At 50.8% G+C, this 15333-nt stretch overlaps 1 protein-coding gene across 9 annotated transcripts in view; it reads right to left on the reverse strand.

The window, feature by feature from the left end:
• Positions 1 to 15333, reverse strand: part of PARVB (parvin beta) — a 136508-nt gene that overhangs the window by 6088 nt on the left and 115087 nt on the right. For 5 of the 9 annotated variants that reach the window (XM_045363487.2, XM_045363484.2, XM_065522023.2 and 2 more), the window contains exons 9-11: positions 14409 to 14470; positions 11501 to 11569; positions 4922 to 5023 (exon numbers count right to left, since the gene is read on the reverse strand). In XM_045363487.2, coding sequence (XP_045219422.2) covers positions 4922 to 5023; positions 11501 to 11569; positions 14409 to 14470 — 233 coding nt within the window. Of the gene's footprint in view, positions 1 to 4921; positions 5024 to 9814; positions 9861 to 11500; positions 11570 to 14408; positions 14471 to 15333 lie in introns of all 9 variants that reach the window. The other 4 variants (XR_006690013.3, XM_045363485.2, XM_065522024.1 and 1 more) reach the window with 3 other exon arrangements.

The raw sequence follows: 15333 nt of genomic DNA on the forward strand, positions 1-15333 counted from the left end.
GGGCTGTAAAGATCTGCACGTGAGGCTGTGTCTCTCTGCAGGATGAGGTGACTTCAGGGGAGGGAGGGCCCCAGCACTGAGTAGGGACAGTGGGCCGGTCAGAAGGGAAGTCGGACCGACGGTGGCTGCAAGGGTCAGCCTGCAGGACCTTGGTCCTGTTAGAGCTGCAGAAAGGCGGCCACCTCCCCCCGACCATGACTTCCCCTGAAATTAAAGGGTCTATTACTCCTCAGCCCCCAAGTGTACTTGAAACTTTTATTCTCCTAATGATGGCTGAATAGGTTTAAAATAAGAGCCTTCTGGGCTGTGTTTAAAGACCACTCAGAGGGATGCAGGTGATGAACTAGGTTACATCCAGCCACCCACCTGCTGCAAGACAAGGCTGATGGGAGGAGGGGACATCCAACCATCAAACAGCAAACAAACACAGATGTTATAGTGCAAGGGACTTCAGGGCTCTTAGTAATCAAATATCCTGGCTGGGCGCGGTGGCTCACACCTGTAGTCCCAGCACTTTGGGAGGCCAAGGCAGGTGGATCAATTGAGGTCAGGCATTTGAGACCAGCCTGATCAATGTGGTGAAACCCCGTCTCTACTAAAAATACAAAAATTAGCCAGGCTTGGTGGTGCGCACCTGTAATCCCAGCTATTTGGGTGGCTGAGGCACGAGAATCGCTTGAACCCGGGAGGCAGAGGTTGCAGTGAGCTGAGATCGCGCCACTGCATTCCAGCCTGGGTGACAGAGCAAGACTCTGTCTCAAAAATTCCTTCAACAATCATATTTTCATGATTTTGAGGTCAATGAATCAGAAACATGAACAATTTTACTTGCAATGTAATTTAATAATTAACCTGGAAAAAGAGGCTTCCCTAGGTTAATCAAATGCACAGCACTGGAAAACAGCTTTGGAAAAGCTTCCACAGCACACACAGCCTGTGCTCGGAGAAGCAGAGGGGCGAATGATGTGCCAGCGCCAACCGCGAGACGGTCTGGCTAGTCACGGGGTCAGTGGGGAAGGCACAGCCTGGCAGGAGGGCAGGTCATGTCCACCCATGGGCGGGAGCACAGCAGACCGAGACCCTGCTCCAGAGGCCAACTCAGATGCTGCCAATGGGAACACCGGGCAACATGGCAGACACCTCAACCCTGCAGGACAGCCTGCCTGGAGATGGGGGAGTGCTGCACCAGGGCTGGGCCTGAGGATGGCCAAACACTGGCAACAGGGGAGGAGTGTGAACGGACCGTGTGGAAGGTGCAGAACACAGCTTCCCTAAGGAGAGAGCAGGGAGCGACCTGCGGGTGCTGGGCACCCACCATGGGGTCGGTGTATTCGGTACAGGCTCCCTTTCCCCTCCCGGCCCTGTGTGAGGTGGGTATCATCTTCTTTCACAGAGGAGGGCGTTGGGCTGAGACGGGCTAGGACATCGGTGCCCTAAAAAGGCACGGGGTGGCCAGATGCAATGGCTCATGCCTGTAATCCCAGCACCTTGGGAGGCCAAGGCGGGTGGATCACGAGGTCTGGAGTTCAAGACCAGCCTGGCCAACATGGTAAAACCCTGTCTCTACTAAAAGTACAACAATTAGCCAGGCATGGTGGCAGACACCTGTAATCCCAGCTACTCAAGAGGCTGAGGCAGAAGAATCGCTTGAACCCAGGAGGTGGGGGTTGCAGTGAGCCGAGATCGTACCACTGCACTCCACTCTAGACAGAGTCTAGAGTGAGATCCTGCCTCAAAAAATAAAAAATAAAAAGGCACAGGGCTCAAAGGCATGGAACCAGGACTGAAACAGAATCTATGCCTGTTCTCTAAGAGCCTCCCACCTCCACTCCCCTAGCAACACAGGTTCCTTTAGCTGACCACCGTCCATATCATCAAATGAGCTCACACACACGTACGCACATGCACACTCAAACACACAACAGGCTTGACCCCAAATTGAGATGGAGACAGGATAGCAAAGAGGGGGAACAGTGAGAAAAGATTTTTCTTTTAAGAAAGGATTCTTCTCCATTGTAAAAGTCAGCACCAATTTGGACTGGTCTTTTTATATGTCTCTCCCGTGCACCTCTTAAGCCTGAGGAATCATGTTCCGCGCAGAGGGAGTGGATGCTTAGGAAGAGCTGGGGATGAGATGCGTGACACGCAGAGACACTCAGAGACAGCTGGACGGTGCGATCAGGTGATGAGGTGGTCACCGCTGCCCCATGAGAGAACAGTTTAAGGGGAGAGCAAAGCCCCTTCCAAGCCTCACTGCTCTGCAGCCACTTGGCCCCACAGTAATTTGTTTTGAAGTGAGATTTTCCTTCTGCTTTCTTCTCAGGCTGAGGAAATGCCAGGCAGGAAATTGCCACCCTCCCATGCCTGTTATCTCTCAGGGCCATGCCTCCGCCCCCAGCCCTCTTTCATGCCCCGCAGAGAAGTGTGAGCCCAGGTCCCTGGATACCCAGCATGCAGCTCCTGGTGAGGCCTGGGGACCACTCACCCCAGCCGTGACTGCAGTGGGAGCCCCTAAGGCCCAGCGGAGACCAGGCCATATACACACCTGCTTTGAGCCAGCCACATGGGCAGAAATCCTTTCTCTCTGTAATTCAAAAGGTTTTAGTCAACCTGGCCAGGTGAGGAAAGAATAGAGGGTTCTGGAATAGGAGTCGACCCTCCTGGCTCTGCCCTTGCTGGCCGTGCAACCCTGGGCTGGTCTCTAAGCCTTCCTGAGATTCCCTGTCCTCATCCAGTAATGCTGAGGGGGAAGCAGCTCGCGTCTTCTAGGAGCGAACTCCAAGTCTTCAGGATACACCCCACTCCACAGAGACAGGGAACCTGCAGAGTCTCCCAAAACGATGACCGATGGCTGCAAGGTGCTTAGCATGTGGCCACTGCAAAGTAAGACTCAAACAGTGGCTTTGCAACAAAAAACTGAAGGCCACACTCATGCGTCTGAGGTAGCTCACGGGGCATGAGCGTACAGGCCCTGAGCTGTCCAGTGTGGTATTTTTTAAATCCAATGCAATTGTTTAAAACCATAAGTCATCACTACCCTCAGGGACAGCAGCTCACGACGCATCTCTGGTTTTGCTCACTGAACCTCAGTCCCTCCTCCAAAAATATGGAGCAGCTGTAAGGATTCCCAGAGCCAGAGCAAACGCACCTTGGGGTCTCAGCCCACAGGAGACATTAGCAGGGGATGTCACCAACGTCCCATCTGCAAGCAGTTTTGAGCACACGGGTGCTGGGCCCAGCCTGAAGTGGGCGAGTCCTCCACAGCAGGGGTCGTGAGGACTACAAGGTAGATAATAAATACTATGGGCTCACGAAGACTTTGCCAGCAGCTGCCAGGAGGAGAAAGGGAAAAAAGGCAGGGGCTGGAGGAGGAACTACTGACATCCTCCCATCCTCCGAAGGAGAGTGCTCCAGCCGCCCGCAGAGCCAGGCCACCACCCCAGGCTCCCTTTCTCCTGAGTGAACAGGATGAATGGTGTGCTGCGTGCTATACCTGAAAATAGCCTTCCCTTCCTCGCTCCGATTCAGAGGGGAAGGCGGATGACTCAAGCCTCCTCAAGCCTCGCAGGCCAGGGCAGCAATTGTCAAAGACTTTCATCCCAGTTTCAAAGGGAAGAAGGCCAGGGCCCAGGAGATGATGCCTCTGACATTTGTACAAAGCCTTGTCTTGGAAAGAAACCAGCTCTAGGTCTCCTGGCTAAACTCACTGTTCTCGCCAGTGTTCTTATTAATTTGAACAATGAAAAGATCTCTCCAAAACAATGTGTCTGCAACCAGCCACGTCGGGGCCTGCAAACGCATGCGCTTCTTCGCTGGATGGTCTGCCCTTTCATTTCCAGGATGACAGCACAGGCACCCATGTTTCCTGGTGAGTTCTGCACAATTCTGCTCATTCCCTCTGCACTCCTTCTTGCTCTCTCGCTGTCTCTCACTCTCTCTCGATTCAACATGGACTCCATGTGCCAAGACCTCTCTAATCTGTCCTGATTCCATCTCAGCATGCAAGACAGGAACAACATTTGGCCACAAGCAAACAGACTGTAATGAGCCAGAAGTGGGCAGATTGATAAACACTGGCCCCATTTCTGCTATTTCTCTGGCTGCCGCCACCAGCTTACATTGTCTGCCTCCCTGACTCATGGGTCTAACACTTCGGGAAAATAAAATGACAGATGCCCATGAATCCAAAGCAACATAGACCATCCATGGCCAAGTTTTTAAAGGCAATGCACTAAACACTGCTGTGAGAGGCTTGACTGCGGGAAGCCCTGGACAGAGGGCAGACAGCAGGGAGGGGCCCGCGCACAAGGGCAGGGACAGCAGGACCGGGTGGCGTGGGCCAGCCCAGATTGAAAGGAATGACCCAAATGACCCTATTAGAGAAATTTTTCTAAGAAAACAATCCACGGGAATGAAAAAAAAAATCTATATCAAAAAGATGCTCTGTTGTTTCTGTAGGGAAAAAGATAGAAACACGTTCAAGCTGACTGCCCAAGAATGGGGAACGGGAAGACGCTGGTAACAGAGCCATCCTTGGAACTTTGCGCCACCACTGGAGATGGTATTTGGGAAGCTTGGGAAGCAGCAGAGAAAACCACAGGTGCTGGAGCTGCGGCAGAACGGGGGAAGGGTTTACAATTCTACCGAGATGTGACCATTTTTTAATTATTAAAAACTACACGGTCCCATGAAAAAGACCCCAGAGAAAATGTGGCCAACAAAACTCGGATGCGTTGTGGACGGCTGATGGGCTTCTTGTTTCTTTTGCTGAGCGTTACACCTAATTGCAATATCACTTGTGCAATCTTTACTTTTTGAAGAATGCAGCCAGGCTGCAGAAAGAGCTGCTGGGATAGTCTATGCTCTGTATTTCAATGAGCATTTCTTGGACCACTACCAAGGATGGATACCAGGCACATACCTTCTGATCGAAGCTTTCCGGAGTCAGGTAGAAGTTGTGGAGAGGAACAAAATAGTCTTCCAGAAGGCCCATGAGCAGAACCAGGTACACGCCGTCTGCAAACTGCAGAGAACGACTCGTGATGTTTCCGGGCAGGGTGAGGAATTGGCAAATGCTTTGCACAAACTCAAGGGGGGCATACTTTTTCTCCAGAGACAGGGTCTCACTCTGTCACCCAGGCTGGAGTGCACTGATGCAATCAAGGCTCACTGCGGCCTCGACCTCCCAGGCTCGAGTGATCCTCCCTGAGGCGATTCTCCCACCTCAGCCTCCCAAGTAGCTGGGACTACAGGCACACACCATCGCACCCAGTTAATTTTTGTATTTTTTGTAGAGACAGGGTTTCGCCATGTTGCCCAGGTTGGTCTCAAATTCCTGGTCTCAAGTGATCTGCTGGCCTCAGCCTCCCAAAGTACTGGGATTACAGGTGCGAGCCACTGCACCCAGCTGGAAATATTTTCTAGCAAAGCAATCCATCCCTCCTCTCACTTTAGGCAGGAGAATCTGGAATCAAGTGAAGGCCTGAACGTGAAGTATTTTGAGACCTGGCTCCTAATCTAGAAAAAAGCAAAAGGAGAGGTGGGCTCTCACACATGGGGCACTGCAAAGACCAGAAATGATGGGTGTGTGGAGCTGAGTGCAGCTGCCTGGCTAGGACCGTGCCTCTGGAACTGTCCCCCACTGCTGACCCCAGGGATAGTACTGACTCCCATCACTCAGGGCTGTTGTGAAGACACAGCGAGATGGCAGGCAGGGAGCACCTGGCACATGTGAGTGCTCCATCAGCATCAGCTGCTGAAAAGATTCATTCAACTCTGCAGGGTGCAGAGCCGGGACCTGGTGGCCCTCACCACTCTGTCTTGTAGCAGAGACCACAGTGAGTGCGGCCCCAGCCTCCAGGGATCTAGAGCTGCTTTCAACATGGTAGCCAATGGCCTCATGCAGCTATTTAAATTAAAATGTTTTTGTTTGAATGTTACTTTTTTTTTTTTTTTGAGATGGAGTCTCGCTCTGTCGCCCAGGCTTCAGTGCAGTGGCATGATCTCGGCTCACTGCAAGCTCCGCCTCCCGGGTTTATGCCATTCTCCTGCCTCAGCCTCCCTCCCCAGTAGCTGGGACTACAGGCGCCCGCCGCCACACCCGGCTAATTTTTTTGTATTTTTAGTAGAGACGGGGGTTTCACCGTGTTAGCCAGGATGGTCTCGATCTCCTGACCTCGAGATCCGCCCACCTTGGCCTCCCAAAGGCTGGGATTACAGGTGTGAGCCACCGCACCCGGCCGCTAACTTATTTTTTATTGTGATAAAATATACATAATCTGAAATGTACCATCTTAACCATGTGTGAGTGCACAGGTCAGTAGCATTAAGTACATCCTCACTGTTGGATCACCCTCACCACCGCCCATCTCCAGAACTTCTTCATGTTCCCAAAGTGAGACTCTGGCCCCCAATTCTCTATTCTACCCTCCCCCCAGCCCCTGAGAACCACCAATCCATCCGCTCTCCATCTCTATGAATTTGACTCCTCTGGGTATCTCACGTAAGTGGAAGCACATATCCGTTTGTCTTTTCGTGTCTCGCTTATGCTGACCTTTCTCTTTAATTTAAATTGTGGTAAAATATACCATAACATTTACCATCTTAACTACTGGTAAGTGTCCAGTTTAATAATGTTAGATGCATTCACATTATTGTATAAACAATCTCCAGAATTCTTAAATTTGAATTTTTAAAACAATTAATTAAAATTAAAAATTTCCAGGCGAGGTGGCTCACGCCTATAATCCTAGCACTTTGGGTGGCTGAGGTGGGTGGATCATGAGGTCAGGAATTCAAGACCAGCCTGACCAACATGGTGAAACCCTGTCTCTACTAAAATACAAAAATTAGCAGGTATGGTGGCGCATGTCTGTAATTCCAGCTACTCTGGAGGTTGAGGCAGGAGAATTGCTTGAACCCGGGAGGTGGAGGCTGCAGTGAGCCGAGATCGTGCCACTGCACTCCAGCCTGGGCAACAGGAGCGAAATTTCATCTCAAAAAATAAATAAAATAAAACAAAATAAAATAAAATAAAATAAAATAAAGATGAGAAGTCAAAATCACAAACATCCAATATCAGAAGCCCTGACCTTTAGCAGGGGGAGCTGCAGCTAGAGCTGTAAAGCATAAAGCAAGTGCCAGCAGGCAACAGTCCCTCAAGGGACTCAGGACAGGGTCTGGGCCCTGAATTCAACACACTGTCAGTTGATGGGAAAATGGTACTTGGCCTCCATGTCACATGCCCTCGGCCTTCCACACCACGAAGCAGCCAGCCACTCCTCTCATTAAGGAGATCAGATGGGCTTGAATAATTCTTTTAAGTGTGTCTCCACACGGAAGCTTCATGCCCACAGCACCCTGGTCAAGTGTGCTGGCATTTTCCCAGCAGAACAACACTTGAGCTGGGATGCCCGCGTCTCCGTGGACTCACTTCCAGGGAACGGAAGCTGTTGCGTGAATGAAGGCACCAACCCACACCTCTCCCCAGGAGGTCCGCGGTGGCCACACCGCTGCACCCACAGGCCCTGAGCCCGCTGAGTCTTTTCTTCTTTCCGTGGTGTCTCCTCACTGTCCCAGCACACGGGGTCACAGGAAGGAGGGAGGACGGCCACACGGAGAGGGCAGGGTCGGGGGGCCCAGCTGTGAGTGGTGACCCTCCACTTTCACAAGCGCCCAGGGCAGTGCCCTCACTCAGCAACCTGCTGTGTAGCTCAGCAGGGAGCAGAATCCCCCACGGAGGCCCCGGGGCCCCGCCACCGCCTCCTCATCCGCAGTGCTAAGCCCTGCCCACTTGATCTCAGCGCGCTGTCTCACCTGATCCTCACACTGCCCATTGCCTCCAGTTTAATCCTGTGGACAGAAGCTCAGGGAGGCTGAGGAGCTCACTCACCACCACAGAGTTGGGATGCTCCACAACATAAGAATGGTTTGGAAAAGGAGAGAAAACACACACACACACACCCAGACTGCATAAACCACACACACCACACACACACTACGTAACCACGCACACACACACACACATCACACCAGACTACGTAAACCACACACATACACACACACACAGACTGCATAAACCACACACACACCAGACAGACTACATAAACCACACACCCACACACCATAGACTACAAAAACCACACACACCACACACCAGACTATGTAAACCACACACATACACACACACACAGACTGCATAAACCACACACACACCACAGACTACATAAACCACACACACACACACCCCATACAGACTACAAAAACCACACACACCACACACCACACACCACACACCAGACTATGTAAACCACACACATACACACACACACAGACTGCATAAAACACACACACACCAGACTATATAAACCACACACACCAGACTACATAAACCACACACACCCCCCACACAGACTACATAAACCACACATACACACACACACACGACTACATAAACCACACACACACACACACACGACTGCATAAACCATACACACACACCACACAGACTACATAAACCACACACACCCCCCAAACAGACTACATAAACCACACATACACACACACACACGACTACATAAACCATACACACACACCACACAGACTACATAAACCACACACACACACACACACACACACACACACAGAAACTGAAGAAATTAAACCAGGGCCTCTCCGACTCCCAGGGCATCAAGACGTTAATGATTTACAGTCTTCATAAATGATACACGGTATTTATAAAAATACCCAAATTCCTTTGGAACTAAACAAAACAAAAATCCCTGCATTTCTGTGGCCAGTGTCCTTTTCTGGTGGGCCAGTGGTTAAACGTACTTTTAAGACTCTATATAGTGTGATTAATAGGGGAAAAAATGAAGATATTGAGTAAATAAAAATAAATACAAATTTAATTTTAGAGTCTCAATGTAAGAGGCTCAGCTGCTAATACTGATGTGCAGACACCTCTGAGAAGGGCTGTGGGGACAGCCAGTATGGATGTGGAGGAGCAGTGCCCCTCACACGCCCCGTGATAGTACCAGGGGCCCCTACACAGCAAATCTTCCTGGGCCTTCAAAGGGTGCGGTACAAGCTTCGTTCTAATGACTCCACTTCTAGGCTTTTATCCCGAGGAAGCAGGCACGAGCACAGACAGCCTGCACAACGATGCTCTCTGCACTGCTATTTACAGGAGCAGAAAAACATCCAGTCATGAGGCACTGGTTTAATGAGGTGCGGTGCAGCCTTCCTGCTGATGAGATACACTTCCCATTAAAAGTGACAAAATATAGATAAACCAATAGATTGAGCAAGGGAAAAAGGATCAGACAGAAACACACACACACACACACACACACACACACACACACACACACACACACTCTTTCTCTTACACCAAAAGACGCCCACAGTGTATTCAGTGACACAAAACACATTACAGAACAGTGGACAGTAAGATCCATGTTATTTAGAAAAATACATTTGTGCATAGAAAATGTGGCTCACGCCTGTAATCCCAACACTTTGGGAGGCCGAGGCAGGCAGATCACTAGGTCAGGAGTGCGAGACCAGCCCGACCAACATGGTGAAACCCGTCTGTACTAAAAAATACAAAAAAATTAGCCGGGCATGGTGGCGCACACCTGTAGTCCCAGCTACTCAGGAGGCTGAGGCAGGAGAATTGCTTGAACCCAGGAGGCGGAGGTTGCAGTGAACTGAGATTGTGCCACTGCACTCCAGCCTGGGCAACAAAGCGAGACTCTGTCTCAAAAGAAAGAGAGAAAGAAAAAGAAAATATCTAGAAAAATACACATCCAACCATGAACTGCAGTTAGCTGCCCCTGGAGAGTCTGAAGGGGGAGGTCCTAGAAAAGGAAGAAGGAGGATTTTTACTTTTTACCTCGGCTGGTTCTGGGGTGCTAACATTTCAAACAGAAAATAATCTGAGGCTAAATGTGCAACATTTGCAAAGTGCAGAAAATAATAAATGTGTTGGCCAATGATATACAAATAAACATACACATTAAAAACAGACCATGATGCCTTTACATACAGACCCACGCTGTCCATGCCTCGCTGTACGTGTTAAGAAAAGGCCTGAACAAAACCCTCTGAGCAGTCATCTCCGGGTGACGGGATTACGCGTGATTTTTATTTCTTTTGCTTATCTGCGTTTTCAGACATTTCTACAATGAACCTGAATTACTTTTTTAATTAGAAAAGCAAATGAGAAAAGTTAAAGAAAGAGAAGGGAATGAATGCATGCGCCCTGGGGTTTAAGAAGGATCAGCTGTGCATTAGGGATGTCTGTACCAAGAGCTCAAAAACCTCCACATTCAAGCACCCCACTAATCCTGGGAAAATTATATTTTGTCTTTAATGCTCACGGAGTGCCCGAAAACATAATTTAACGATGTTCCTTTAGCTTTGAGTGGTGGTTGGGGCTGGGGGAGTAGACTTGATATACTTATTGCAGAAGAAATGTGTTGTACATACTTACCAGGGGGACATTTGCTAGGTCCTGGCCACGGTGTGACAGCAGCACTGAGCAGAGGATAAAGGGGCCAGCACGTTCTAGATGGAGGAACTGAGTGTGCAAAGGCCCTGTGGTGGGCTGGGGTAGAGCCCTGGAGGGTGTTATGGGTTGAGTAACACCATCCAGGTGTTTTGGGGTTTTGCGTCTCCCAAAACAAGATACAGTGGTTGGGAGGCTGAGGCAGGCAGATCACGAGGTCAAGAGATTGAGACCATCCTGGCCAACATGGTGAAACCCCGTCTCTACTAAAAATACAAAAATTAGCTGGGCACGATGGGACATACCGGTATTCCCAGCTACTCGGGAGGCTGAGGCAGGAAAATCGCTGGAACCCGGAAGGTGGAGGTTGCAGTGGGCCAAGATCACACCAGTGCACTCCAGCCTGGGTGACAGAGCAAGACTCTGTCTTAAAAAAAAAAAAAATGCAGTGGAACCCTAATCACCAGGACCTCTGAGTGTGACCATATCTGGAAACAGGGTTTACACTGATGCGGTCAGGGTGGGATGAAGTCATGGGTGGGCTCTAATCCAGCATGACCACGTCCTGATAAAAGGGGGACATTTGGACACAGAGACACACGCACAAGGACAACAACACCACATGAAGATGAAGGCAGAGAAGGGAGTGATGTATGTACAAGCCAAGGAATGCTAAAGATCCCAGCAAAACCCCAGAAGCTGGGAGGGAGGCCAGGAACAGCTCCTCCTCACAGCCGTGGAGGCAATCCACCCAGACCCCACCTTGATTTCAGCCGCTTGGTTTGTAGCGCTGTGTGGCGGCAGCCCCAGGAAAGGAAGACAGAGGGGCCGAGAAGGCTACGGTGGTTATTTCTGCCGGCACCATTGGGGGGAATTCCTTGTGAGAGGAACAAAATGGCGCCAGCTTTGTTCACGCGCCCCACCTGGGATCAAAACGCTGACTGAAATCGGCGGCGGACAAAGGATCCTTCAAGCCAAAGCAGCGCATACCTGGGTCTCCAGTTCCGTCACCTCCAAATTCAGCTTGTTCAGGTGCTTGTTCACAAAAGTGATGAGAGACTGCCAAGAACAAAAGAGACACAGGAGCCGTGAACGGCCCGCGTGCAGGTCCCATCTGGAGGGGCAGGATTGACATTTGCCAGCCCCGGCTCTGGGAAACGCTTTCATCATCTCCTGTTTGCTAAAATAAAAAGCCCATGTTTCAAATGCAACATCCCGACAATAGCCCCGAGTTTTCATGGCATAATGCCCACGTCTATCCTGGCTACACATGTCTCTGTTCACCAACCCATGCACACATATGCCAATCTGTGCACGTGTGCCATATTTAACAATCACACTGGAGAGCACTCCCTGCTCTTAAGAAAGATGAAACTGCCAGGGGAGGAGCATTACATTTGCAAATGTATCTTAGATGTGACCTGGAACAGTAAACGGCACTCAGAAGACTGAGCGGAAGTGCTGCCTCCAGCCACACCTACTGAATTTCTTTTTTTTTTTGAGACAGAGTTTCGCTCTTGTTGCCCAGGCTGGAGTGCAATGACGCAATCTCAGCTCACTGCAACCTTCTCCTCCCCGGTTCAAGTGATTCTCTTGCCTCAGCCTCCCAAGTAGCTGGGATTACAGGCCCTTGTCACCAAGCCCGGCTAATTTTGTATTTTTAGTAGAAATGGGGTTTCTCCATGTTGGTCAGGCTAGTCTTGAACTCTAGACCTCAGGTGATCTGCCCACCTTGGCCTCCCAAAGTGCTGAAATTACAAGCGTAAGCCACCGCACCCAGCCCACCTATCGATCTGCAATACATGGGGAGATCCACCCAGGGTGATCTCTCTGGGCTGTGGGAATTTTCTGAGCCCTATTATGTAGGTACCAAGGGGCACTGGCTTCTCTCTGGCACAGGCTTAAAAACTGTCACCTGTAATTCCTCAGTGACCAAACCCAACTTTGATGGAAAGTCAATACTACCCACCACTGCGCATGATATGATTTCTTACTCATTCTGCTCAAATTTACTTAGCAGCTACTATGCGCCCGGCATGCTGCTTGGTACTAAGGACACAAACACAGTCAGACAGCTCCACCCCCGGCCCCCGCCAAAGGGCCTGTGATTCTCCATATGCATGTAGTGGTGGGATGGAGACATCAAGAGATACGGTACTGCAGGGAAACACGAAATGCAGGGGAGATTTCACGAGCCACAGAGGAGATGTGTGCGGACCCCCGTTAAGACCATGGAGAGGGAGCATTGGAGCTGGACCTGAGGGTAGGCGAGTGAAAGGTGAGAGTGAGCCGAGTGGGTACCCAGGCACATCTGCAAACCCTTTGGGGTCTTCAGGCTGTGGCTGGATATGGGTGGGATGGGAAGGAGTAGGAGGGGACGACCCAGGGAGAAACCTGCAGAGGTGGGCAGGGACTCCTGACTTCATTCTGGGGCACAGAGAGCCACAAACACCTAAACTTGCAATGTGGAGGTGAGGAAAGCTATCAGGCAAGTCAAAGGATTCTGTCTTCTTCCTTGCTGGTGGCTCCAGTGCTGAAAATGTGTCTTTCTCAGAATGAATTAACATGGTATCCACTGAGAGATGAAAGCAACCTCAGGCCACACCATTCTCAATGCTACCAGTGACCATACGCTGCAGGCTAAGCCCATGCACAGACAGAATCCCAGTTTATCCTCACAGGGACCTGAGAGGTGGGTAACATCTCTGTCCCCACTTGAAAGATGGGGAAACTGAGGCTGGGGGGTATAATCTCGCCCCTCACCGGAGGTCACACAGCTGATAAGTCGGGAGCTGGATTTGATTCACTCCCTGAACCGGTTGTGTCAGGGTCCTTGGGGGCCACATGTGATGGGGTGGAAATGGGGGACTCTGAGGCTCCTAGCATATACCTCACCACCCAAGAGTGCTAAGAAGGCTTCGTCCCAGAACGACCGTTAGCACAGTTCCAACAGCCTTTTGCAAAATGCTTCCAAGAACGAATGATCTTGTGGTCCAGCCCCAGGCCAACATTTTCCAAAAGAGGGTTCCACAGAAATACAAGGCATCCTACCCCAAAACTGATGGATAAATGAAGCCCACTCTCAACAAACAATTTTGGAAAATGCTTCCTACCAAGCTCCCTCTTGGAGAAGTACAGTATACGTCAGCCTATGAAAGGTTCTGACAAGTCCTGCACTAACAAAGCATTTGGGTGAGGTGTCCTAGACAAAGGAGAACTCTCTCGCCTGTCCCATGGGTAGCAATGAGTGCTCCTCCAACGTCATGGGAAGGAGGGAAGCAGCCTCCTGAATGGGATGCCTGCAGGCACTCGGATAAGTTACTGAGCAGCCAGTGGGCCCCAGTTCCTTTTGAGGGGAACAAGCCTCTCTGGCAGATCCCCCAGAAACTGATCATTCCCACCCCCAACTCCAGAGCCTTGGAGATTTTTCCACCCACAGATTGACCGGCAGACTGCCTGGGCTAGTGAGGGCCCATTCTCTGTCTGGAGGGAAACGGGCCAAATCCATCAATGGCACGGCTCAGCCGCACAGGCCTGCGTGTTTACTGGGCAGGCTGTGGATGGTAACAAGGCCAGCAAGAGCAGCAGGCTGACATGCTTAAAAACATTTCCACATTGAAGACAGGCCTCGAGTCAGAAAGAACTGCTGGCTGGGTAATTCACTTAACAGAAGTGGAGAGGGCGGGCAGGAAGATACCCAGGGAGCAGCGATGTTGAGTTAAAAGGCGCTAATTTTATGCACTGTGGTTACGTTTTTGACTGTAATTACATTTCAATCCATGTGGCAAACATTTCTGAGATTCCAAACATTTTCCCACCTTCTTCCCAGCAGGCATTTGTGCTGTCAAAAAGCCGCGAGCCATGGGAGAGCACATCCAACATCCCACCAATAGCTCACCTTCTTCACCACGCTGAGCTTATCCGGGGCGTGGTCGAACAGCGTGTCGAAGGCATCCCGCTCTGAGGACATGCAAAGAGAGACACGAAGGAGTGTTTATGGAAACCCGCAGTGCTGCCCTAATCCCGGGCCATCCGGGGACCTGCCAGCTTCTGATCCCTCAGGGGGTTCAGTCTCAACTCCCACACCTGCCTAGAATTCTTCCAATTCCTACCAGAACGAAAGGGCTGACCCTGATGATCTGTCCTGGCCAAACCAAGGCGAGCAAGCACGCTTCGGAACAACTGTAGCAGCATGACTAGAGGCTGCAGAGGGTCCCCTCCAACTGCTTTTTACCTTTTCATATGAAACACATAGATGGCACCTGGCATCTGCACCCGCCATGTCCTAGGACTTGAGGTGTCCTGAATTCTCCCTGTTCCCTTGTCTACTGGCAAATGTCACCTGTGAATCCGATCACTTCCCCCGTGACGCCTCACTGCCCCGCACCTGGGAGCAGCTGCAGCCTCCTACTCCACTCCTGGCCCCTGAGCCCTTCTCCCCAGCAGGCAGAGTGAACCCTTCCAAGTGCAAACAGGATCATTTGGTTCCCCCTCCATTCCCACCACAACTAAAACTCTCCAACTGCTTCTTATCATGCTTAGAACAAAATCCATCCTCTCTCCTGCGAGCCATGGGACACTCTGATAAAATCCATCCTTTCTCCCACGGGCCATGGGACACTCAGGCTCAGCATCATCCTCCTACACGCACCCTCCCTGACTTCACCTCACCAACCGGCCTCCCAGCTGCTCCTGCTGACACTGGTGCACACCTGCCTCACAGCCTTTGCACCTGCTGCCATGGAGGGAGGGTCCCACAGGGGCATATGGGACAGAGACTTGGACCCCAAGCAGAAGGCTGAGGTCTCCAGGTAGACACAGAG

This window comes from Macaca fascicularis, chromosome 10, assembly GCF_037993035.2.
Source record: "Macaca fascicularis isolate 582-1 chromosome 10, T2T-MFA8v1.1".
NCBI lineage: Eukaryota > Metazoa > Chordata > Mammalia > Primates > Cercopithecidae > Macaca > Macaca fascicularis.